Source organism: Marmota marmota, unplaced genomic scaffold (assembly GCF_001458135.2).
Source record: "Marmota marmota marmota unplaced genomic scaffold, marMar, whole genome shotgun sequence".
Taxonomy (NCBI): Eukaryota; Metazoa; Chordata; class Mammalia; order Rodentia; family Sciuridae; genus Marmota; species Marmota marmota.
This window is the reverse complement of record NW_026000240.1, coordinates 36215848-36239680: the sequence shown is the minus strand read 5'-3', so window position 1 is coordinate 36239680 and position 23833 is coordinate 36215848. Positions and strand designations below refer to the sequence as shown.

Sequence of the window (23833 nt, the reverse complement as noted above, 5' to 3'; positions counted from 1 at the left end):
CATGCAATACTGACTCCCCCGAGGGAAAATATGCCCCCCAAACATCACCCCCAAGAAGTCATAACAAGGACATTTTAAAACAGCAGCTTTAATGCCCCCCAGAATCAGCACCATGGCATCACAGGCTTGGGTCAAGGGGTGGGTCAGACGCAAGTCACATCCGCTCACTGCCCATAGCCACCCCCCATGGTGAGTCATCCACCAGGGAGGCAGGAGCCACAATGGGGGTTTGTCCATAGGGACAAAGGCTAGACCCACAGGACCAAGTCACTGAAATAATGGACATGTACACACACGCTCATGTGCACAGAGGTCTCTAGCACCAAGGGGAGGGACAGCAGGACCTGTTGAGATCCAGATTCTTCCAGGGGACACTAAACAGCAGCTCATCAACTCTGGGCAGCACCTGGGTGGAGCAGGTTAGAGACTGTCTTCAGCCCCTGACCTCCTTACACAGTATGCAGACCACAGAGAAACATGGCAAAACATCTTCTGGCGGGATAGGGAGTGGTGTGGGGACCAGAAGCCTAGCAGTAGGTGGGGCCCTGACTCAGAGAAGGACCCATACTCAGGTCTTTAAAGAAGGGAACATGGAGAGGGACCATAATGGGAGTTCTACAGTTGAGGTTCTGTATTCAGTTCTTTCATCTGGGGGGTCCATCCCAGGTCCCCCACTCTGAGGGAGCTTCTCACTTATGACCTTGATCCTCAGGGCCCAGTTCCCTGCTGAGGTGGGGCTAAGCCTCTACCTGTTTTCTGGCTCTGGATCACGTGGGGCAGGCAGCGGCGCTCACAGGCTTCACGAGTTCCAAAACGGTTGGCATTCCCTCCACAGCCACCATAGACAAAGGGGTGACAGGCCTTTGTCCTGCCTGGCACAGCCCGATGGTACCAGCGCAGGGTGAAGGCAGTACAGGAGCCCTCATCCAGAGGTAGGGAGCAGGGGTCTGGGGTCAATGGGGATCAATGAGAGGCCAGCAGGGAATGGCTCCACCTGCCCTTACCTGAACCCCTCTAGGCACATCCCTCATTCTCACCATCACCATCCCAAGGAACCTCAAGGTCCTGGTATTCCTCCACAGAATACTCAGAGTATTCTGAGAACTCGTCATCTTCAGGGGGCACTTGGTCTACAGCACAGTGGGATATACCATGAGGGAGAAGCTGCTGGCCCTGGGGTAGTGTGGGCAGCACTAATCTCCCCCTGTGTGCATAAGGGTATCCATGCATATGCCCTGCATGTGGACCCTATGTGCATGGCATGTGCTCTGCATGCATGAGCACCTAGATACATGTCCATGTTCCATCCATACATGCCCCATGGTCCAGTCATTCTCACCTTCCTCTTCTACATGAGAGACACGGAGTACAGGCACTGGCCTGTGCATCTGGGTGCCAGCTGTGTCTGCAGCATAACTAGGGAGGGGTCCTGGAGCAAAGAACAAGTGATGACACGTGGGGTCATCATGAGCGGCCATACCAGCCACTCCCCAGGTGATAGACAGGGCAGGACCTAGGGTGAAGAAAGTTCTAGGCACAGAAAACTACTCACGTGATCCAGATGCAATAAACTGTCCCTGGCAGGCTGAAAAGGGTAGAAAGAGACAATGATGAAGGGAGAAAGAGACAAAAGAAAGATGGGAAGACACACACAAACACACACACATATACACACACACAGAGGGAGATTGAGATGTACAGAGAAACAGCAGGAGAGACAGTGATAGAAGGACCAATAGAGAGAATGATAGGTAGAAGGATAGAGAGAAGGAGGCAAAGAGAGAGAGTGAAAAGAGGAAGAAAGATAGAGGAGAAGTAGACAGGAATGAGAAATTGGGAAAAAGTCAACAAAGGGCAAGAATAGAGAGAGACAGAAACAGGTAAGCATAGACAATAAATGCAGTTGCAAAAAAAAAGAGGAAAAAGTGCAAACAAAAGAATTAATCAAAAAATTACAGAGCTGGGGTTGTGGCTCAGTGGTAGAGCGCTCGCCTCACACATGAGAGACCCTGGGTTCAATCCTCAGCACCACATAAAAATAAATAAGTGAAATAAAGGTGTAGTGTCCAACTACAACTAAAAAAATAAATATTAAAAAAAATTACAAAGAGAAAGAGAGGAAGAGCAGAGCTTCACTCTGATGTTCCCAAATTCATCGCTGCCTGGCTTGTGTCAGAGCCCGTGGGACCAGCTCTGCTCCCTCCTCTATTCCCTCCACACATGGCGACTCTGAAATCCTCAACTTTGTGGCTACCTACATCTGCTGCGCATCTCTCATCATTGAGAGAATTTCTGTCAGCATCCTGTCCTACAGTATGTGTGCCCTTCTGAATACCTATCCATCTCAACTCATCTCTTTGACACTTGCCTCCTGTAAGTATTGGGGACCTGTCAGCCCCTATCTAGGTGTTCTGGGACAGAGTGGGACAGGGTACCAGAGACTCCAGGCTAGGCTCACTCACCACAATGCTGACTCATCTCCTGACGCACAAAGCCCCGAATGTCATCCTCCTGGAGACAAGACCACAAGGACCATGAAGAACCCATGAATCACAGAAGTGACATCAGGCACATAATGCAGGGGTCAAAAAGAGTCAGGAGCCTAGGGTCCAGGGGCTCAGGGTGTTGGGTGTGGAGACAGAGCCCTAGCCCACATAGACCCACACTTACTGTCAATGCAGCTTCTCCCTTCTCTCCACGGGGACCAATGGGCCCTGGCCGCCCCTATGTGCAACAGATAAGAATAGGCTGTGACCTCAGGTTCAGGGACATCAGGGTCACTCCAATCTTTGACCTCGAGCCTAGAAATCCCACTTACCTGCTCTCCTCTCTCACCAGGGGTCCCAGGAGCCCCAGGGGCCCCTACCACACTCTCTCCAGGGGGACCTCGCTCACCCTGCCAGACACAAGGATCAAGTGAGCAAGACCAGAGTTGGTAAGGGTCAGAAAACAGGCAAATTTGGGATCACAGCTTCAGAGGTTGGGGCAAGGAGACTGGGGAATGGGTTGCAAAGTCAGAAGTCCGAGAGGTAGGAAAGGTAGGGAGGGTTAAAAATGTAGCTCAGTGGTAGGGTACTTGCCTAACATATGTGAAGCCCTGGGTTCAATCCCTAGCACCACTCCCCCATACCAAAAACAAAAGGGTAGGGAGGTTCAGAGCTTAGGAGTCAGAGAATTCAGTCAAGAACTCTTACTTTCTGACCCTGAAGTCCTTCAGGGCCTTTGGGACCAACACCACCAGGTGGCCCTGGGGGACCACTAGCACCATCATTGCCCCTAGGACCTGGAAAACCCACAATTCCTGGGGATCCCTGAAGAGAGATGGGATAGGGTCAGTAATAAAAATCTTGAAAGATGAACTCACTCCCAAAGAGCATGCTCTCCTCAGTTTACCATGATCTTGACCTTGACTTACCCGCTCTCCTTTCTCACCCTGGTCACCCTTGGGTCCTAACTGTCCATCAAAGCCTCGGTCACCCTGGGAACAGAAGAAACATAAGAGACACTTTGCCTTGACCTCCCTCAGATCCTGAACCTCCCCAAACTCCCATGAGTCCCCAGGCTCAATGCTTACAACCTTCCATGATCTGAGCATCTGTGATTACCAGCTGTGATCCCCATGACACCAACCCCTCTATAACCCACCACCCTGATATACATGAACCTCTGCTCCATGTTCCACTTTTTCATCTAAACTCTCCACTGTGATCCTTGCCCATCCTGAAATCTCACGACTAGCCCCACACCATCCCCCAACACCTGAACCCTCTACAACCTTCCTTGACCTTAAACCCTCATCACCCTATTGTAGCTTTCCTTGCCCCATCCTGACTCCCCATCATGACCACTCAAGAGATCCTGTACCTTGGGACCAATCAGGCCCTCTTTGCCAGGAGCCCCAGACTGGCCTGGCACACCAGGCTCCCCCTGGAGAAAAGAAAACAGAGCTTAGACCCTGGCCCAGCCGTATCCCACCTGGCCCACTTGGTCCTCCTCATTCTGGGTGTTCCTCATACTCACCATCTCTCCTTTTCGTCCTACCAGCCCTGGACGGCCAGGAAGACCAGCTTCTCCCTACAGGCATCAGGTTTGGGGTCAGTCTTGGGTACCAGATACCATGGTCCCCACACTAACTTTTACCTCTGTACCTTGTCTCCCTTCTCTCCATCAAGGCCACAGGCTCCCTTCATCCCCCGTTCACCCTAAGGGCAAAAAGCAGGTGAGAAAGAAACTTCCAGGTACTTCACCATATGAGCTCTTCACCCTAAAACTAACTCCCCCAAACAGACTTTAGACATTCCAACATCTGACCTAACACCCAACATTCATCCCTGGATACCCTAACATCTGACCCCCAGCTTCCTCACCCTCCAGTATCCAGCCTTCCTGACAAGAAGAACAGAACAAAACAAAAAACCTGATCCCCTTCCCACCTTGATGCCCCTGGGGCCCATGAAGCCAGTATCTCCTTTGTCTCCTCGGAAACCAGGTGCTCCATCCTTTCCTGGGGCTCCCTGGGGTGGGGGTAAGGTGTAGACATGAGGTCAAAGGAAATTAGTGAAGAGTTGCAGCAGGGAACATCATAAGGTAACAATCACCGAGGAGGCCAGCAGCACGGGAAGGGAAAAGTTTGGCATGGGGAAGAGTCACTTTGGGCAGGCAAAACCATCATAGAGGATTACTATGGAGGCAGGTCCCCTGGGCAACAGGAAGACATCTTGAGACATTGGTCACCATAAGGTCAAAAGCTACATGAGTGAGACCACCATGGAGATGGAGTTCCCACAGGAGGTCTCTGTGGGAGTGGAAGCACTTACCGGGTCACCAGGGATCCCTGCAACACCAGGCTCACCCTATAAGAAACATTATGGGAGAAACCTTCAATGTGACCATTCTTCATGCTGGCCTATCTGTTGCAGCTAGTTGGCACCCCCGAGGCCAGAAATCTTGTGTTAACACTCATGTGGCCAACAGCGAGGGAACGAGGATCCCTCCAACACTTAGGAGACACCCAGGGACAGGTGTGCGTAATGTGTGTTTGACTCTAGTGCAGAGTTTACCTTGGGTCCTATGAGTCCTCGAGCTCCCATTGACCCAGTGGAGCCCTTGTCACCAGGCTCCCCCTTGGTGCCCTGTGGGAGGGACCAGGAGAGGAACAGTCAGGACCATACCAGGCTGGAGGATGACTGGCGCCTCCAAGTTAGGGCAGGTTCCTCAGTGTCACTCCCACTGACCCCAGTGGCTCCCTCCCTTCTACCCAGGATTCAACAACTCATTTATTGCTCTGGGACCCCCAGACTCCTGCCTTTCCCTCTTACGCTAGGCTCTTAATCCCATCTGGACTACCCTAACACCCAAGGAGCCCGCTTTCAGGAACTTCATAGAGCCACAGTCTACCCAACTTCTTACATTAAGGCCCTAAAGCCCTCCCTCTATCCCCATTCTCTCAAGTCACTACAGCCTACAGAAACCCTGCCCCTAATCCCCAGAAAGACCCCTCCTACACTCACAGACCCACTACGGAATCCCCATACCCTTCAGGGCTCCATATAGTATACCCACCCTCTTCCCTGTACCTTGTCACCAGGGTTTCCATTGTCTCCCCGAGGTCCTTTGTCACCATCTAAGCCCTGAGGCCCTCGTTCACCCTGGGTCAGAAATTAGGAATGAGGGTCAGAGCTTGAGACCTTTGAGTTTTCATCGCCACAGGATTCCCTGTCACACTAAGGAAGACCCAATCTGCACATGAATAAGACTCACTCACCATGTCCCCCTTGGCACCCCGTGGCCCTGGAGGCCCCACAATCACAGCTGAGTCACCCTGAGAAGGCAGAGAGTAGTCAACAGAGTCAAGAGCACCCCAATCTCTTGCTCTTCCCATCCCCCATGCCCACACTTACCTTGTCACCCTTTAGCCCTGCAGTTCCAGCATCACCCTATTGGGTAAAAGAATGTGAATCTCATTCAAGCTGAGGAGCCTTTAGTCCTGAATTATATGCCCCACCCCACTCACCACAGGGGCATTTTACCCACATTCTTACCTTCTCTCCTCTGTCCCCCCGGATGCCTGGGGGCCCCTACATGAAGGAAGATGACCATAAGCTATGAAGATTTGAGGGGACTAGTGAGGAGACAGCTCAGGGAGAGGCAAAGAGAGAGGGACAGAGGGGGGATGAAGGAAACAGAGAGCTAGAGCAGACAAGGAGAATTAGAAGGCTGGGGTGGACTGCAGAGAGTATCTCAAGGGCATATAGGGGACAGTCAGGGTACTGAAGTCATACTCCTGGCACTTTTCCCAAAGGAACCCACCATGAGTCCTCGAGGTCCCTCCTGACCAGGGTGGCCGTCTTCACCCTGGATGGTGACATTAAGTTAATTGACTCAGGGGTTGGAAATTCAAGGCAAGAGTGGTCATGAAGGAGTCATTGTCTGCCTCTCTGGCAGTGGGCCTGGCTATGAGAAGACATACATACCCGGATACCTGGCTCGCCACGCTCGCCTCGGGGCCCAGGAAGCCCTGCTCCAGGGTCTCCCTGAAGATCAACAGAATATCCTGGATAAGTGAGGGGACTCAGTGGGGGACAGAGGGCCATGGGAGATTAGTGGAGTTTGGAGGTTGGAGGTGACTAGAGCACAGGAAAAAGAAGATGACCATAAGCTATGAGGATTTGAGGGGACTAGTGAGACAGCTTGGGGACAGGCAAAGAGAGAGGCACAAAGAATAAGCACACTAAAGCCAAGATAGCATTCCACCTACCTTGTCTCCTTTCAGTCCAGAGGCTCCAGGCACTCCCTGTGGGTCAGAATAAGGTAAAGGTCCTATGGTCCTTAAAGCCCACACATACCCAGCCCTGCAGTGTGGTCTATCCCCATTATAAATTCTCATGTGGACAGACTCATGGGGCATTGGGACACTTCTACTCACCGCTGACCCTGGTGGTCCAGGTGGTCCCAAGGGGCCTGGGGGACCTTCTCTTCCTGGGAGGCCTGCCAGACCCTATAGGAAAATGGGGCAAGAAAGGCAGAAAGTAACTTAAGAAACTTCTTTCTCTTCTTCTCAAGTGAGGAGCCCCTAAGACAGGGTCTGGTTTCCCTCCTCCTCACCCACCACTAGATTTAGAAGTCTTGAAGTCATCAAGTCATGGAATGGAACCACTATGTGACCCAGGTATCAATCCCTAGGTTTATACCCAAAGGACTTAAAATCAGCATACTACAGTGATGCAGCAACATCAATGTTTATAGCAGCTCAATTCACAAAGCTGACCTATAAAACCAACCTAGATGCCCTTCCACAGATGAATGAATAAAGAAAATGTGGTACATATACACAATGAAATATTACTAAGCCTTAAAGAATAATTGAAATTATGGCATTTGCATGTAAATGGATGGAAATAGAGAATATCATGCTAAGTGAAATAAGCCAATCTCAAAAAAACCAAAGGCCAAATATTTTTTCTGATAAGCAGATGTTGATCCATGGTGACAGGGAGGGGAAGGATAGAATGAAGGAACTTTGGATTGTGCAGAGGGGAGTAAAGGGAGGGGTGGGGTGGTAGGGATGGGAAAAACAGTAGAATGAGACAGACATTATTACCCTATATACATGTATGATTATACTTTTGATGTGACTCAGCACCATTACAGCCAGAAGAATGAGAAGTTATGCTCCATTTGTGTACAATGTGTCAAATGCATTCCACTGTCATGTATAATTAATTAGCATTTTTAAAAAATAAGTCATCAAGCTCCCATGTGTTCTCAGCCACTCACCCGCTCTCCACTGGGGCCTGGCTGGCCCATCTCTCCTCGAGGGCCTGTCTGACCAGGAAACCCAACAACACCAGGAGCACCAGGATTACCAGGAGGGCCCAGGTCTCCCTGAAGGAGAGAGAGCAAATGAAGAAGGGGTTATATGGGATGCCTTTCTGGGACTAGTCCTAGAATTCCTTCTTTCTCCCACCTCCAGAGGCCACCTTGCCCACTGTCCCTGCCACTGTGATTGGATACTGACTTACCTTCATACCTGGAGGACCAGTTGGCCCAGGGAGCCCTTGGACCCCAATTCCTGGGTCACCCTTTGAGGGAAAGAGAGGTCATATCAGGATCATGGGGTCTCAGGATCATGACCCCCAGCAGGGACCCTTCTGGGTAAATATACCTTGTTTCCTTTAAGTCCTGGAGCCCCTTTTTGACCCTGAAAAAAAAAAGTAAACAGCACTTGAAAGGGTAGGAATATACAAACCAAACTTAGACATGGGCCAAAAACATTCCCAGGGGAGCTCAGATATGATCATGAACCCACGGAAACTCAGGATTATAACTAAGGCTTGGCTTACAGAAGTCCAGACATTGCCATGGGTTCATGAGTACATAAACTGAAGTTCAGATGTGACCACAGATACGTGGGAGTTCAGGCATGACCAAAGGCACATGGAGCTCACACACGAATGCAGACATAAAGGAACACAGATGTGGAATTCAGACAGGAACTCTACTGTGTCTACTCCCAGGAAGCTTAGATGTGACCACAAATGTGTACTCAGACAGATGGGGGTGGGAGACGGGATTATAAACACAGGTCCAAGGAAAGGCTGGCAAGAACTCAGCTATGTCCTGAGACTTAGATCAGATAGGAGCACACACATGTGGGCTCAGACATGGTAAGGAATAAAAGACTAAGAATAAGCACACTAAAGCCAAGCTGGGACAGCCTCACAAACTCAGAAGTTTGAGTATGGAAGCTAAGAGTGTGTGACCCCAAGGTGCCCCAAGAAGCAGGCTCCTGAAGTCATCAAGCCCCTCAAGCCAGATCCAGGGATTCAGATATATGCACTGGCCTAAGAATGATCCCACATGTCCACAGTCATACTCAAGCCAAGCTTGGACCTGCCAGACCCCAGACCCCAGACTCACAACTTCCCCAGGGTCTCCAGGTTCTCCTGCACGGCCGGCTTCACCCTGCACAGAAGTGGTGGTGAGGTCTAGGACCACTCAGCCTTATTCCTCCCTGCCCAACATTCAGACGCTAAGACCAGGTCCACTCACCTTCTCACCCCTTGGCCCTGGCAGTCCTCGATCACCTTTGGCCCCCTGTAGACACAAGAATAAGAAAGCAACTCAGGCATTAGTTATAGATAGATGAGACTCAAGGAAAGAGGCACAAGCAAGATGTCAAATGTGGGGCATATTATATAAGTTGAGGGTCATGAGGGTGGGTAAACTATAGGTCAAAGACCCCTTGCTATCAGAGGTGCCACACTTACCGGTTCACCCACCAGGTCTCCAGCAAGGCCTCCCGGGGCACCCTGATGAAGAAGAGGTATCAGTGGGGTTCCTTGGCATCCCCTCTTGGTCCTCCCTTCCAGGTCCCTAGTACACTCACCTTCTCTCCCTTTGCTCCAGGGGCTCCAACTACCATCTGTGGGGAATACCCAGTGAGTTGCCTAGCCACCCATCCTCCCCAACCCTACCCTGCCATCATGAATGGAATGTGGAAACTGAGGCTTGGGGTGAAGCAGAGGAGTTGGTGCAATAGGTAGAGGTCAGGGTCAAAGGTCACCTGTCCAGGAGTCCCCATGGGTCCAGGTTCTCCTTTAGGTCCAACAGGGCCAGGCAGACCTGGCGATCCCTGGGGCAGAGCAGTATGGGTAACTCAGAGCCTCTCCACCATTCTGTCTCTACTGCCCCACTCTTCATATCAAAGCACACAGCTGGGCACAGGGCCCTATGATAAGCCTGCTATGAGCAACCCCCAGAACACATACTGGTACACCGGGGCTTCCTCTGTCTCCATCCTTTCCACTGGCACCGTCACGACCTGGGGGTCCTGGCTTCCCTGTCTCCCCCTGAGAGGGAGGAACTTAGTTAGGGACCTGATGGTTGACCCTTGACCCCTGAAATCAGACCCTTACCTCTATGACTTACCACTTGTCCAGGCAAACCTGGTGACCCCTGAGGACCCTGAGGGGAAACAAATATGGGGATGGATGACACAGGGCAAAGGACAAAGGAAGACATGGGAGAACATGGAACCCAGTATGTAGGAACACAGTGTCCCTGAAAGAGCCACAAATCACTCACCACAAGGCCTGAAGGGCCAGGGGGGCCAGGAAGTCCCACAGCTCCAGTAGGTCCAGGCAGGCCCTAGAGGAAGAAAAAGTTCAAGGAAGTGCCACTTCCACCCATTTCCCTGTGACCTTACCCTACGAGTTGGGTCACTCACCCGTCCTGGGGGTCCTGTCTCTCCAGGCTCTCCCTGCAAAAGACCCAAAAAGCTTATGAACAGAGCCCACAGAGGAACTCCTGGGGCTTAGCATAATCACCAGGAATGATACCCCAGAAGCTAACAGAGCTTATTCTGGGTGTGGACAAGGCTTGAAGGATCCCCCTCCTCCACCATCCACGTACTCCCACATACCTATACTCACCTTCAGTCCAGAAGGTCCTTGGGGTCCAGCAGGGCCAGCAAGACCCTAGAGAAAAGTGTCAAGGCAGGGAACAGGGATTAATATTGTTTGCCTGGGTTCAGGGATTCCCATAAACAAGGTGTGGTTCAACAGCAGACTGATGCCAGTCCTATCCCTCCCATACTCCCACCATTTAGTGCTCCCCCATCACTCACTGGGGCACCAGGCGGTCCAGGGTCTCCATGGCCACCCTGTTAGGAACAGTCAGATGAAGAAAGCCAGCCCCACCCCACCAGGGAAACTAGGCAGAACTGTTCATGGGGGTTGGGCACAGGATGGGGCAGGAGAAGTAAAGAATTCAGTACTCACTGCTGGGCCAGGGGCCCCCCTGGGACCCTGCAAACCCTGCATAGAGAAGAAGATAATGAGCCTCAATCGAGGCCTCACTTGGGCCATTCCCACCCTCTGGGGATCTTTGCTTAGGGGCCCACTTCCATGCCCCCACCCTCCCAGAGACAGATCACTGTGTATCCACAAACTGCCCTTCGGATAGCACACATGGTCCTGTGTGTACATGCGTGCATGTGCATGTACACACACACACACACAGAGCAGAATACCAGAGTCTGGGCAAGCTGCTCTGGCCACCACTCACCAGCTTTCCTTCAGGCCCAGCTACACCACGCTCTCCTGGTAGACCCTAAAGAGAAAAGGTCTAAGGCTACACTGTTCTTATGCCCTGACCTCAGCTTCTCCCCCAATCCATCACTCCCTGTGTAGCCAGAAGCAGGAGCCAAATAGTCCAGGTAGTGCTGACTCCAACTTTGAACATAGGACAAAACATGTAACAGCCACATTCTTTCATACAAGTGGTCCATGGGGCAAGGACTTACTGGGTTGCCATCATGACCTCTCTGTCCAGGTTCTCCCCGATCTCCCTTGATGCCTGGCACACCCTGCAAGCATAATGTCATGTCCTGAACCCCCAGTCCCTGCCATGTGCCCATGTACATACACAATACCACCCCCAGTATGCCACATAAAGGAGGGGGAAATACAGTGTGATAGAAGACCTCACCCTGTCTCCTTTGGGGCCTCGGTCACCATCGCTGCCTGGCTCTCCCTGTGGGGATGTGATGTCAAGTCAGTTCTTATAGACTTTGCAAGTGGTGGTCCCCAGGCTGATCCCACACTGACCTTGGCACCCTTGAGTCCAGGGGGCCCTTGTTCTCTGGTGAGTCCGAGACTTGGCTCATCTATAGTCACCTATAAGCACAAAGTCACAGGAGAGAGAAAGACACAGAATGTGTCATGATGGGTCACAGGATCACAGAAGGTTATAAAGTCAGAGACACCACATGGATTTCTGGGGCCCAAGCTAAGGGTGGCCTCCTGGTCACCAGTCACAGCAGTCACAGGCCTTGGGCAGGGCTGAGGTAATCACCTTGGGACCAGGAGGACCAGGGGGTCCAGGGAGGCCAGGAAGGCCATCTCTGCCCTGCAGAAAAGAAGAAAATGGGGAGGTTTTGCCAGCACATGCTCCAGGAAGCTCCACCTCACAGCCCCATCTGGCTTACCTGCTCTCCACGTTCTCCTTTCTCTCCCCGTTCTCCCTGAAGTGCAAACAGCAGGTTGAGGGTTATGTCCATGAGAATCCAACACTCCCCTCAACCCCACACCCCTGGCCCTCCCAGACAGTCCCCAGGCTCACCCTCTCTCCTGGCCTTCCTGCCTCCCCCTCACCCCCAGCCCGACCTGGGAGCCCAGGAATTCCAGGTTTTCCAGGCTCCCCGGCAAGGCCAGGAGGTCCAGGGGGGCCTCTCTCCCCAAGGGCCAGGCCAGGTGGCCCCTGAGGGCCAGGGTCTCCACGATCTCCCTTTAGCCCTCGTTCTCCAGGAAAACCAATGGAGCCCTGGAGGAGCAGAAGATGAATGCTGGTGGGTGTACAACTATGCCGCCCACAGGGCATACATACTAAGCCACCACTTACCTCCTTGCCTGGGGGACCCCGCTCGCCTGGGTCCCCTTTAGGGCCACGGCGCCGTTCAGTCATAGGCAGGAAGCCACCAGAACTCTCATCCCAAGACTCCACAATCTCCCGCAAGGCAGATGTCTAAGGGTTGAGAGGAGCAGGGCCCGTAACTGCCACCACCTACCCCTTGGGCCTTGTGGGCACTACTTGCAGCATGAGACCCCCACCTGTTCCCACCCCAGCCCCTAAACAGCTTACCTTGATGCCAACAGTTTCCAGAAATCGCTCCACATTCTAGGAATACAAGGTTGGTGAGGGACTACACACAGAAAAGAAGCTCCTGCCTCCTGCTTCATACTGCCCCCACAAAGAACCTCCAGTGCCCTCTTGTCCTGGCCTCTTGCCAAGCATATTTTCAGTCCTATTGAGACCCACTTGGGGCCCCTCTCTGGCATGTCCCCATTGCCCAGGTTCCCTTGAGTATAAATTATAAAAATCCCAATGGGGCAGGGGACAAAGCACAGAGAACAGAACCTGTGGAGCCTCATAGCAAGGGGAAGAAGATGGAAAGGTTGTCATTATGGGCATGCAAATGAGTGTTAAGGGCCAGGTCCCAAAGTCAGCTCACCGGGACACTCCCAGGTTCTCCTCTCAGGCCACGCTCTCCAGGCAGGCCCTGGAGGGATCAAGAGACAGGCTGCTAGGATCCAGCTTATGAGGCATGTGTGAATATGTGGGTCTACAGCTACTTAGGCAAATGAAAAAGGTGGGGCCTCACCTGTTCCCCTTTGGATCCAGTCTCCCCACGGTCACCCTGAAAACAAAGAATGATTAGGTGAGGAAAATGTCCCCCAATCTGATCAGGCCCTCACCATACCTCCTACCCAACTCACACACTCACCTTGAGGCCGACACTTCCTGGGACACCAGGAAAACCCTAAGATATGACAGAATACAAAAGGATCACATAGGATCATGGCATCCTGGGAGGTATCCCAAGAAACATAATGGCCTCTGTTTCTCCCAAGTTCCAGAACTACTGTGAACACTCACCTGGCCAGGAGGGCCCACCTGCCCTGGAAGACCTGGAGGGCCCTGGAGCCCAGGGATACCAGGAGCTCCACGTTCACCCTTGGGGCCCTCATGACCCTGTGAAGGATGCAGTCAGCATCAGAACACTGAGGTCCCAGGAAAGAATGGAGTCATATCTCACAGAGTCAGGATGTAAGATCAGAGGTTACAGAAAATTCCAGCACTTACTTCTCTCCCTGGGGAGCCTGAATCTCCCTTCTCTCCCTAAGGAAGACAAGGGTTTTTCAGACATGGCCCAATCCAAAGCCACAGGAGACCCCAGGGGAGGGGGCTTTACCTTCCTCCCATCTTCTCCAGGGTCCCCAGGTTCTCCCTGTGGGCAGAGGACTCATATTAGCTCAAACAATCACCAGTATCTGGAGACAACACACTGTCTCGGCAGATTTCAGATGACTATGACTGTCTGTGCCTCTACTTCCATGGCTGTTTTTGTCTTGGAGTGTGGCCTGGACCCAACTGAGTAAGCTGCTACAAGACTAAGGGTGACCTGCATGGGCCTGCTCACCTTCATGTCCCCCAACCTGATCAGGCCCTCATACCCCCTACCCAACACACACACTTTTCTGGCTTTCAAGATGACACTCCACTATGCATCTGGTTTGGTGATAATCCATGTGACCCAGTAATGTATGCATCCATGTATATCTTAACAGGTGTATCCACGAGTCTCTGTGTCACAGAAGTGATTTTGTGACTCACTCTGTCTGCACATCTTGGCCCATGTCTGCACTTGGGCATGGGCTTATACATGTATAACTGGGTCCCCAGTGCCTTGAGAACCATGTGTCTTGGCATCTGTCTACAAGTCTTGTATTTCAATGTGTATGACCAAATGTATGTAGATGACTATGGATATAAATGTATGTATCAGCAAATATGTCAGATGACAGAGTCAAGGGTATGTGTTTTACTAGGTCTCAATGTAAGTCCACATGTAGTCCTAAGTCCATTTCTTAACATATATCTGAGTCCAGGTGAAAGTGTCTATATATGAATATGTCTCTATATGTCACTGAATAAGGCTTCATGCCAGCATGTCTGTACCTGTCAATTTGTGTCTGGTTCTTTGTCTATGCCCATGCCTGTGGGTTACCTTGGACCCAAGTTGATACATTCATCTATGAAGTTGCCCTATGTGCACTTAGAACTGTGTTACAGGATATATCTTCACACCTGGGCTAGGTTTTCAGGGGTTGGTAGGTGTCTACATGTTTTAGCCCATATGCTTCATGAGTTGTCTGCGTATTTGGGCTATGTGCATGTGCTAGGGTTCCTTAGCAGGTTTTGCCCTGGCTGTCCTGGACACACTCACATTTTTCCCATTCAGGCCAGGTTTGCCATCCTCGCCTGGCTTTCCCTGTGGAAAGAGATCATCCATCAGATGTCAGGGCTCAGAAGAGGATAGGAAGCAGGCAAAAGGACAGCGTGAAGGCCTGGACTTACCAGTGCTCCAGGGGGTCCTGGGGGACCAGGTGGACCTTGTTCTCCTCGGAGGCCAGGAAGTCCCTAAAAAAATCTTGGTTAGGTTTGAGAGGGCCTCAGATATCCCTAGAGACACAACCCCATGGACTGAAGGATGCACTAAAATCCTACTCCAGTGTAGAAACGCCAAGGATTGGGAGGTCCCTTTGGGATCCTATGGGTTAAGGGCACTCCTGCTGCTGAGACTCCCAAGGAAATAACCCCCCAAAGCTGGAGGACCTATTAAGATCCTCAAGGCAAAGAAGATCAGAAAGGGGGACTCTATTAAAACCTTCAGGCCAGGGACTCAAACCCCTCCCAAGGAGAAGGAAGAACCAACTGCCTTCACTCTTACTGATGCTATGATTATGATGGACCTGGCTGTGGCTCATGCTAGACCCCTGAGCCACCCTCCACCCCAGCATCTCCCCTCACTTACGTCTCTCCCTGGGTCCCCAGCTTTTCCTGCAGCACCCTGGGGAAAGACTCAAAGTCAGGATCATGGGGTCAGGGGCCCTGTCCACCAACAGGGCACCAGTTTCTATGAACTCAAAGCCTGCATGTCAGTAGCATGCCCATCCTCAAACTTCAAGGCCAAGACCAGCCAGATGAGACACAAGTTTTGGGCCCTCTTATGAGGAGGTACAGGAAGGGGATGACCAGCAGTGACTACCATGACTCACATGCAGCCCAGGGGGACCAGGAGCTCCTGGTTTCCCATCCAGCCCATTCCGGCCATCCAGTCCAGGGGGGCCCCGGTCACCCTGAGGAAAAGAGAGTGGTAAGAAGCATCCAAGACTAATATGGATCTTGGAGTCAGGCACACCTCCCCAAAACCACACTCTCTCACCTTTTCTCCTGTTGGGCCTCGGACACCTGGGTCCCCCTAGAGGGAACAAGGTCATATAAGAAGTAAGGACAAGGGTTGGGGTTGGCTCAGTGGTAGAGCACTTGCCTAGCATTTGTGAGGAATGGGATTCAATCCTCAGCGCCACATAAAAACAAATAAGTAGAAAAAAGGCATTGTGTCCATCTACAACTAAAAATATTTTTTTTAAAAAAGAGGTAAGGACAAGGGCTGGGTCTGAAGCTCAGTGGAAAAGTGTTTGCCTAGCATGTGTGAAGCACCAGGTTTGATCCTTAGCACTGCATTAAAAAAATAAATAAACAAAATAAAGGCATGCTGTCCATCTACAAATACAAAGAAATTCTTTAAAAGATGTAAAGACAAGATGAGTTTTGGGCTGAGGGGCAAAATTCAGCACTCACCTGTGGACCCTGGGGACCCCGAGGCCCATCAATGCCCTGCAGAGAGAGGGAAAAAGAATCAGAGCATGCTTTCTCAGGCCAGCCCCCACCAAAGGACCAACCACACTCACCCTCTCCCCAGGAGCTCCAGGTGGCCCAGGATCACCCTTTGGTCCTCGAGGACCCTCCTGTCCACGGTCCCCAGGCTCTCCCTGTGGCAGAGACAAACTTGCTAAGGAACTAGTCCTTGAATCACAAAGAAAAGATATCGTGTGGGGTACTGATATCCTTTATAGACTCACAGCTTCACTCTACCCCACAGACCCCCAGTACCTTCTCTCTGGCTCCAAGTTCTATGTCCACCTGTGGACAGTGAGAAGAATGCTTCAACGAGGGGAAACAGGAGTTAGAGAGGGACAATGGGGTTAGTAGGGATTGAGGGTCAATAGAAGTGTCAGGGGGGGGGTCATGGAGGAAATAGAAAAGGTAACAAGACACAGTATGAAGTCAACAGGGGCAGGTGCAGGAGATAACAAAAAAATAAACCCAGCTCAGTGCCTACCGGCCTTCCAGAAGGTCCTGGGGGACCCTGGAAAAGGAAATGATCATAGTGAACAAGAGCCCTGAGGTCCCAGGGCATGGTTTAGGTTTGCCCCAGGTTCAACTCTGCCCCCAAATTCCTTGAAGAAACACCCCAGTACTAACTCCCAGAAGGTCATCAGCGACCTCCAGGCCCCTGGCACAGATTCTGACTAATAAATTGGCAATGGCACCAGGGAAATTTTCATCCCACCTGAGCCCAGTGCCAGCACAACTCACCGGCTCCCCACGGTCACCCTTGGGTCCAGATGGTCCAGGGCTTCCCTGCAGAGAGCCAGAATGTCAGGGTCACTTGGGGAAGGTAGTAATTTGGAGGAACCTTGAGGACTCATGGAGTTCTGGTGGCCAGTGGGGGATTGTGATAAGGGGTTACAGAAAGTAAAGATCATAAGGGTTAACATTGCAATGTTGGAGCAGCAGAATCAGGTGCTGGAGACTAGATGGTTGATGGATTAAGGATGAGGTCAGGGTAAGGTGTCAGAGGCTGAGACTCACGTTTCGTCCATCCTCTCCAGGATCTCCTTGGTCTCCCTTTTCACCCACAGGACCTCGGGGTCCAGGTGCCCCCTGAGAAAAACAGCTGGTCTGAGACAAACCTTCATAATATTTTGAAGCTTCCCCCATGAGTCCCTATACTGCCCCAGGTTTTCCCATCACCACTTTCCATTGCCACATTCTCCTTAAAGGGTCTCCCATCACCCTTCATCACCCTCAGTGCTCCCTATCACCTTCATGCCATAGATTCTCCCATTAGCCCTCCTACTTCTCCCTGCTAAGACTCACCCGAAGGCCACGCTCACCAGCTTTTCCAGGCAAACCTGGTTCACCCTGGTGACAGAGAGAAAAGTGGAGGTGGAATTGGGGAAAAGAGTGCCCGGGCACCAACTGGACAGAAGGCAGGGAATAGGTTGGATGACCTGACAGAGTCCCCAGGCCTTGGGATCATAGTTCAAGGGTAAAGGATCAGAAAACACAGTAGGGAGAAATCTTACCGGGGGACCTTCATCACCTTTCTCTCCAACTTCACCCTGTGAGACATGAAAGTCAGCCCCAATCCAAGACCCCTAGTGATGCTGGCAAATTCCTTTTCCCCATATCTTCCATGGCTCCCCCAACTCCAGCCTCTTACATCTCGTCCTCGGAGGCCAATAGGTCCAGGAGGGCCAGGCCGCCCAGAGTCTCCCTTCTCTCCAGGAGGACCTGAGTCACCCTATAGGGAGATAAGAGTGAGGTGATGAAGAATGCATGCAGCAGGCAGCCTTTAAAGAAGTGACCCCCAAAACCTTGAGGGCACCCAAGGTCATAGATACTCACTGGAGGTCCTGTTCTTCCATTGAGGCCAATGGGACCCTGAGGGTGTGGGAAGGGGGACAGAACTTAGTGTTCTCAGGTACCACCTCTTCTCCCTTTGTCACACATCCCCATCCCCACATTTATTCACCCGGTCTCCACGATCTCCCTTGGGGCCAGGGTCTCCAGGAAGAACCAACCCTGGTGGACCCTGTGGGTGGAAAGATTAGAAGTCAGTAGGGTACACCCTTCACCTGACCCACCCCTAAATACTTTCCCTTCTCTCACCTGTTCCCCTTTTACTCCAGTAGCTCCTTTGGGTCCAGTAGGCCCCATATCTCCCTGAAAGTAACAAAGACCATCAGTGTTGGTCCCAGAGTCCAGGTATCTCCACAATCCAACAATCATGCTTCAACTCTTGTGACCTTCAGGTAGGCCCAGAGTTCTATGACCTTGACATCAACCTTGTAACAACTTCCCCTACCCTCACCAGATGTACCTTTTCTCCTTTGGCTCCCGCACCAGCAGGTCCCTAAAAACAAATAGTATAGATATTACTTGACCCCACCTGGGGTTCAAAAGATCAAAATCTTGATTGGAATGGGTTATATATAACTGGAAATCATAGAGCAGCCTTTGCCCAGAGGTCTCAGGGTCACCACTGAGAGCAGGGGGGTTATACAAAATGGGATAACACAAAGTTTGTGACCAGTATGGTGGTTAAAGGTTCAGAGGATCACAATCAGGAGTCTGGAACCAGGTTATAGCATAAAAAAAGTCACAGACTTCCGAGCCTGCCCAGGAATCCAGGGTTATAGAGTGACATAGTATTGTTTATAGGTCACTGCTCCAGGGATGTGCTGGGCTCAGAACCCCATCCTCCCCACACTCACCACTACTGCAGGGTCCCCAGGGCGACCAGGCTCTCCCTGTGAAGACAGTATAGGGGCAGGGACAGGTTAGAGATCCACCTAAGAACCCAAGTTTCCAGTGTCCCACCTGCCACATCCTGATGCCAGGAGGTACAACACCCAGCCCACAACTCACCTTCTCTCCACGGCGGCCAGTGGGTCCTGGTGGCCCCTGTATGTGAAGAAAATATGAACTCAAGTGGAAAGTAGGAGGGGAAGACCACACAAAAGTCCCACTCCTCATCCCACCAGTCATAGACTCACTTCAGGACCCTCAGCTCCAGGACGTCCAGCAATCCCAGGCAGCCCCTGGGGAAGAGGAATAGAATTGCTGCTCCAGGTAGTGGGGTGGGGAGCAAGGGGATCATGAGTAAACAGTGGGTCGAGACTGGGGATCAGAACTGAAGAGGGGTTGTGGAGAACTGAGATTTAGGTAGCAGGAGTCAAACTTGGCTGGAGGGCAGAGACCAGGTCATAAAAGTCGAGGTCAGTACAGTAAGGTCAGAAGGTTAAAATCCAGGTCCCTGGGGTTAAGGACTAGAGTCTGCATTAGTGGCGATTAAGAATTGGGTAAAGGGGCTGGGGATATAGCTCAGTTAGTAGAGTGCTTGCCTTGCATGCACAAGGCCCTGGGTTCGATCCCCAGCACCAAAAAACAAAACAAACAAACAAGAATCAGGTAAAGATGGGTGGATGACAAGATCAGCAGACATCAAGGGAAAGAAGTCAAAATCAGGAGGGGGCACAGAGTTCATAGGTAAGTTGGCACTGGCACTGAAGTCAGTGGGCTTACCTGGGGTCCCACTGGGCCAGGAAGTCCCCGTTCACCCTGATGGAATAGAAGAGGTATCAGAGCTAAGTCTGACCCCAGATCCTCATTGTCCCAAGAGCCCCAGACTGCACTTACTTTTTCTCCAGTCTCACCCGGGATCCCTGTCAGTCCCCGGTCACCCTGGGAAGAGAGAGGATGGGAGAGGGGCCTTAACTGGTGAAACCAAACAAGGTGTTGTAAACTCCAACTATCCCCCCTTCTCTGAGACCACATCCTCCAACCTGGACAGAACCCCTATGTCCTGGTCTTCCAGCCTCCCCTAACACCATGGGAGGCCCAGAGTATCAATCTTCACTCCTGAAGAGTACTAGTACTAGTACTCACTTTGGGGCCAGTGACTCCAGGAGGTCCCTGCAAGCCCTGGAAAGGATGAAATTGGAAATTCAAAGATTTAAGTTTGGGCAAAAGGAAAGAGTAGGAGTTAATGGTTGAAGGTGAGGTCATACCTACCGCATTCAGAATCCCCAATCCCTAACTCACCGGCTCACCCGGGGTCCCAGGTTGTCCTGGGAGGCCTGGGGCTCCATCCTCACAGTCACCCTGTCAGAGAAACACATGTTAGGAAGACACAGGGAAGCCCTGACCCCACACCCAGCCTCTTGCCTTTGAACTAAGATACCAAGAGGCAAGTTTCCTACCTTTTCTCCTTTCTTTCCAGGGGGACCAACTGGGCCTTGGGGTCCAGGGTTTCCAGGAAGACCCTAGGAGGAACACATAAACATATGAATCTAGGAACAAATCCCAGGCCCAGCAGAGCCCCCAGTTTCTACCCAAATTCCTGAGCAGGTTCCCCAGTAGAGCATCAAGGTTCCCTCACCGGCAGTCCAGGTTCCCCAGATGCCGTGCTACCAGTACCTGGTCCAGGGGGACCCTGGGAGAGAACAGCAAGTCAGCGGATGGCCAGAGGAATCCATCTCCAAGCCGCCACCTGCATGTCTTATACCTAACTTACCCGTTCCCCACGATCACCTTTGTCACCCTGGAAAACAGATTATGACCCCATGAATCTGTACCATATCTCCTTCCCCAAGACACCAGATAGACAAGAGTCATAGTGAATAGATTATAAGGATCACATGGGAACTGAGGAGTCATGACATGGGAGGGGGTCAAAAGGTCAGAACAATCAGTAGGTGTTGTGTAGGTTTCAGTGGAGTCATCGGGTCTTTGAATCACATGGGGGTCATGCTGTTACCTTCACAGCTGTTCCAGGAAAGCCAGGGGGACCACGGGGTCCTGGGTCCCCCAAAGGGCCACGAGGTCCAGGAGGGCCCTAATGAAGAGACAAAGTATAAGGTGCAAACCCCACAGATCTTACTGTCTTCTACACATTAGTTCCACACTGCAGATCACCTGCTCCCACATAATCCCTGGGACTTACCGAAGGTCCAGGGTCCCCTTTCTTTCCAGGAAGCCCTAGTCCCTCTACTCCAGTGACTTGCCCAGGCTCCCCCTACAGGGACAGAGAGCAATAGGCAGGGTAGTGAAGGTTCAAGGTGGAAGAAAATTCTAAAGGTACCCCAGCTATTCCTTACCACACCTCAGGCCTGGCCCAAGATTGCCTGCAGCAACCTCTTCTTCCCTAGGACAACTTCCCTCATTCCCCCTTCACCTACCGGTTCCCCCTTCGGGCCTCGAGGTCCTCGCTCTCCCTAAGGACAAAACAGAGCAGACAGTGGTGCTTTAGGCTCAGGTGAATCTCAGGGTGGCCCCATGGGCCAACAACACCCCAGCCCAGCCTCCCTATCCTGTAGAAAGAACCCTGGAAAAGCAAAGAAGGGAAGGCACTTACTGGTTCCCCACGAGGGCCAGGCCACCCTGGGGAGCCCTGTAAATGGAGGCAAGAGTCAAAACAGTGAGAACCACCCATTCACTCAAGCATTTGTCCTACCAAGGCCTGAAAAGGCAAAGTTTGCTCACCTTCAGGCCAGGGGTTCCAGGGGTTCCAGGAGTCCCAGGGCGACCAGGGTTGCCTGGAGGCCCATCTGCACCAGGGAAGCCCTAAGGAGGCAAAGAGATCAGAAGAGGAAAGGACCCCCTCTCCAATGCCCTGCTTTGCTGAAGGTGCCCCAGTCCATCAACCAGGGATTCCCACCCCATAGTCCTCCAAGTATTGTCAGGGGTGGAGCCAAGGGGCAGAGAATGGCCCCTCTGAACTGAACAGCATGATAAGGCAGAAAGTATTCCCTGCCTCTGCGACCCATAACTGCTACCTGGAGCCTCTCGAAAGGATCTCATGGCCTCTCTGACCCCTCCACTTCAGAGTTTCCACCAAGTCTTTGATGTAGTTTATAATCTCCACTTAGGCTTCTAGGAATACTCTGTGGTCCTAATTCTACTTCCTCTTTCTTCCTTCTAAAACCCCTGAGAACACTAGGAAGAGCAACCTGGGGGACACCCCATGGTCTTCTCACTCACCCTTTCACCCTTTCCAACAGTACTTCCAGGAGGGCCTTGGGGGCCAGGAGCACCAGTCCTGCCCTGAGAGGGGAGAGTAGGTAAGGAGGTAGTAAGCCAGTCAGGACAGGGACAGGTGTGGGGAGACACTCACCGGGAGACCGGAGGGGCCAGGAGGCCCAGCTTGTCCTTTCAGGCCCTAGGAAGAGTGATCAGTGAGTTCCCTGCTGTCAGTTCTCCTTGCTCCACTGATGCCCAACCCATTGTATACTCCCACAAGGCCACTCACCATCATTCCAGGTTCCCCTTTCTGGCCCTGGGAAAAGACATATCCGCGAGAATCAGCATGACTAGCCTCAGATGTGGCCTTTACCCACTCACTCAGGCCTGGACACTTACCTTTGGACAATGCACGGAGCAAGGCTCTGGCCGTGGCTATGAACACAAGATCTCTTTAAGTCCATTTGGTCCTTTCAAGAGCCCCAGGTCCCCTCATCTATACCACCTAGCACCCCCAGAGGCCTCTTCCAAACCTGAGTGGCTGAGGATGCTTGACACAGGGCTATTGCCAGATCACTGACTGCCCGGGTCAGACTTGGACCATCATCCACAGCAAAGAAGTTCTGCACAGGGTCCACACCTGGCACCAAGCGACGTAGCTGTTCTGGGTCAGCTCCAGCCAAGCCCAACATCATCACCTTGAGCCCTAAAGAGGGGTCCAGTAGCCTGCATGATGTCCCCTCTGGGGCCATCCCTGTTCCCAGATCCCATTCCCATCAGCCCAATTCCTCACCAGCAGACTGGGCCTCACGGATAGGACTGAATATGTCACCTCTCAATGGCTCATCCACTAACAGAACCATAACCCCAGGCACTTGTTGTCGGCGCCCAGGAGCATCTGGTGCCAACAGATGTCTGTGAGCTGTGACCACAGCTGTGCCTGGGAGGAAAGACATGGCAGAATTGGGAGGTGGGAAACCAAGCTCCTAATAGGGAATCCCAAGGAGTCCATGTTCACTGCAGTCCTCACCCAAGTTGTTCCCACTTGGGTCTATGTAGGGGATGTCACGGATCTTCTGCAAGATGATGCCAAGGTCATGGGAACTATTCAGTGGAAATAGTGGGGAGGGCCGGTGACTGTAGGATAGCAGGCCAACCTGGGGTAGAGGGAGATACAGAGCCTGGGGGGATGACAAAGCAGTGATGGGAACATATAGAGCCTAGAGAAACAGAGGGGGGATGACTAAATTTGAATTTCTTATTAGGAGGTCAGTAATGATAATAGAATAGGGAGCCAACCAGCAGGTGAGATCTGGAGCCTGGGAGAAAGACTGGACCTGTGGTGGGGTAGAGAGATGGTGACTAGTGTGGAGCCTGGGATGAGCAGAGAGGTGGGGGGACATATGGTCTGACTGCCTTTAGGGTCAAACCTGGGTAGCCTGTGGCCCAAGAGGCCCAAGTGCCGACACCAACTGCTCCAGGACCTGCCTAGCAGCCTCTGCACGGTGAGCATTGTCTCGAGTAGCATGTAACAGGAACACCACATCCACTGGGCCATGGGAACACACTGCAGGAAGGGGTCAAGTTACTGATGGGCCCATCTAGCAATCCTTCTTAG

At 52.0% G+C, this 23833-nt stretch overlaps 1 protein-coding gene across 2 annotated transcripts in view; it reads right to left on the bottom strand.

Moving 5' to 3' along the window:
- Positions 1 to 68: 68 nt before the first annotated feature.
- The window catches only part of Col7a1 (collagen type VII alpha 1 chain), a 33079-nt gene continuing 9314 nt past the window's right edge, over positions 69 to 23833 (bottom strand). The window contains exons 25-119 of one of the 2 annotated variants that reach the window (XM_015487263.2): positions 23646 to 23782; positions 23246 to 23372; positions 23009 to 23155; positions 22749 to 22921; positions 22615 to 22650; positions 22505 to 22531; positions 22370 to 22414; positions 22237 to 22299; positions 21739 to 21819; positions 21611 to 21646; positions 21435 to 21470; positions 21200 to 21271; positions 21014 to 21091; positions 20771 to 20797; positions 20636 to 20689; positions 20457 to 20519; positions 20299 to 20358; positions 20143 to 20178; positions 19894 to 19938; positions 19780 to 19815; positions 19251 to 19295; positions 19123 to 19158; positions 18969 to 19004; positions 18575 to 18607; positions 18364 to 18417; positions 18227 to 18286; positions 18100 to 18135; positions 17915 to 17995; positions 17778 to 17813; positions 17569 to 17613; positions 17281 to 17352; positions 17005 to 17049; positions 16748 to 16774; positions 16519 to 16548; positions 16317 to 16397; positions 16207 to 16242; positions 15788 to 15823; positions 15621 to 15701; positions 15377 to 15412; positions 14920 to 14982; positions 14789 to 14833; positions 13754 to 13789; positions 13645 to 13680; positions 13438 to 13533; positions 13286 to 13321; positions 13163 to 13198; positions 13013 to 13060; positions 12643 to 12678; positions 12403 to 12525; positions 12124 to 12324; positions 11990 to 12025; positions 11857 to 11910; positions 11610 to 11678; positions 11491 to 11535; positions 11306 to 11368; positions 11068 to 11112; positions 10782 to 10817; positions 10628 to 10663; positions 10434 to 10478; positions 10229 to 10261; positions 10087 to 10149; positions 9931 to 9966; positions 9771 to 9851; positions 9566 to 9634; positions 9389 to 9424; positions 9270 to 9311; positions 9052 to 9096; positions 8920 to 8964; positions 8165 to 8200; positions 8022 to 8081; positions 7777 to 7884; positions 6926 to 6997; positions 6758 to 6793; positions 6474 to 6533; positions 6310 to 6354; positions 6042 to 6077; positions 5901 to 5936; positions 5765 to 5821; positions 5577 to 5648; positions 5061 to 5132; positions 4818 to 4853; positions 4434 to 4514; positions 4149 to 4202; positions 4021 to 4074; positions 3865 to 3927; positions 3416 to 3478; positions 3195 to 3311; positions 2819 to 2896; positions 2671 to 2724; positions 2463 to 2511; positions 1553 to 1585; positions 1340 to 1429; positions 1038 to 1130; positions 750 to 947; positions 69 to 406 (exon numbers count right to left, since the gene is read on the bottom strand). In XM_015487263.2, the coding sequence (XP_015342749.1) occupies positions 390 to 406; positions 750 to 947; positions 1038 to 1130; positions 1340 to 1429; positions 1553 to 1585; positions 2463 to 2511; positions 2671 to 2724; positions 2819 to 2896; positions 3195 to 3311; positions 3416 to 3478; positions 3865 to 3927; positions 4021 to 4074; positions 4149 to 4202; positions 4434 to 4514; positions 4818 to 4853; positions 5061 to 5132; positions 5577 to 5648; positions 5765 to 5821; positions 5901 to 5936; positions 6042 to 6077; positions 6310 to 6354; positions 6474 to 6533; positions 6758 to 6793; positions 6926 to 6997; positions 7777 to 7884; positions 8022 to 8081; positions 8165 to 8200; positions 8920 to 8964; positions 9052 to 9096; positions 9270 to 9311; positions 9389 to 9424; positions 9566 to 9634; positions 9771 to 9851; positions 9931 to 9966; positions 10087 to 10149; positions 10229 to 10261; positions 10434 to 10478; positions 10628 to 10663; positions 10782 to 10817; positions 11068 to 11112; positions 11306 to 11368; positions 11491 to 11535; positions 11610 to 11678; positions 11857 to 11910; positions 11990 to 12025; positions 12124 to 12324; positions 12403 to 12525; positions 12643 to 12678; positions 13013 to 13060; positions 13163 to 13198; positions 13286 to 13321; positions 13438 to 13533; positions 13645 to 13680; positions 13754 to 13789; positions 14789 to 14833; positions 14920 to 14982; positions 15377 to 15412; positions 15621 to 15701; positions 15788 to 15823; positions 16207 to 16242; positions 16317 to 16397; positions 16519 to 16548; positions 16748 to 16774; positions 17005 to 17049; positions 17281 to 17352; positions 17569 to 17613; positions 17778 to 17813; positions 17915 to 17995; positions 18100 to 18135; positions 18227 to 18286; positions 18364 to 18417; positions 18575 to 18607; positions 18969 to 19004; positions 19123 to 19158; positions 19251 to 19295; positions 19780 to 19815; positions 19894 to 19938; positions 20143 to 20178; positions 20299 to 20358; positions 20457 to 20519; positions 20636 to 20689; positions 20771 to 20797; positions 21014 to 21091; positions 21200 to 21271; positions 21435 to 21470; positions 21611 to 21646; positions 21739 to 21819; positions 22237 to 22299; positions 22370 to 22414; positions 22505 to 22531; positions 22615 to 22650; positions 22749 to 22921; positions 23009 to 23155; positions 23246 to 23372; positions 23646 to 23782 (5690 nt within the window). In that variant the 3' untranslated portion in view covers positions 69 to 389. Of the gene's footprint in view, positions 407 to 749; positions 948 to 1037; positions 1131 to 1339; positions 1430 to 1552; positions 1586 to 2462; positions 2512 to 2670; positions 2725 to 2818; positions 2897 to 3194; positions 3312 to 3415; positions 3479 to 3864; positions 3928 to 4020; positions 4075 to 4148; positions 4203 to 4433; positions 4515 to 4817; positions 4854 to 5060; positions 5133 to 5562; positions 5649 to 5764; positions 5822 to 5900; positions 5937 to 6041; positions 6078 to 6309; positions 6355 to 6473; positions 6534 to 6757; positions 6794 to 6925; positions 6998 to 7776; positions 7885 to 8021; positions 8082 to 8164; positions 8201 to 8919; positions 8965 to 9051; positions 9097 to 9269; positions 9312 to 9388; positions 9425 to 9565; positions 9635 to 9770; positions 9852 to 9930; positions 9967 to 10086; positions 10150 to 10228; positions 10262 to 10433; positions 10479 to 10627; positions 10664 to 10781; positions 10818 to 11067; positions 11113 to 11305; positions 11369 to 11490; positions 11536 to 11609; positions 11679 to 11856; positions 11911 to 11989; positions 12026 to 12123; positions 12325 to 12402; positions 12526 to 12642; positions 12679 to 13012; positions 13061 to 13162; positions 13199 to 13285; positions 13322 to 13437; positions 13534 to 13644; positions 13681 to 13753; positions 13790 to 14788; positions 14834 to 14919; positions 14983 to 15376; positions 15413 to 15620; positions 15702 to 15787; positions 15824 to 16206; positions 16243 to 16316; positions 16398 to 16518; positions 16549 to 16747; positions 16775 to 17004; positions 17050 to 17280; positions 17353 to 17568; positions 17614 to 17777; positions 17814 to 17914; positions 17996 to 18099; positions 18136 to 18226; positions 18287 to 18363; positions 18418 to 18574; positions 18608 to 18968; positions 19005 to 19122; positions 19159 to 19250; positions 19296 to 19779; positions 19816 to 19893; positions 19939 to 20142; positions 20179 to 20298; positions 20359 to 20456; positions 20520 to 20635; positions 20690 to 20770; positions 20798 to 21013; positions 21092 to 21199; positions 21272 to 21434; positions 21471 to 21610; positions 21647 to 21738; positions 21820 to 22236; positions 22300 to 22369; positions 22415 to 22504; positions 22532 to 22614; positions 22651 to 22748; positions 22922 to 23008; positions 23156 to 23245; positions 23373 to 23645; positions 23783 to 23833 lie in introns of those variants that run through there. The other variant, XR_007344163.1, reaches the window with a different exon arrangement.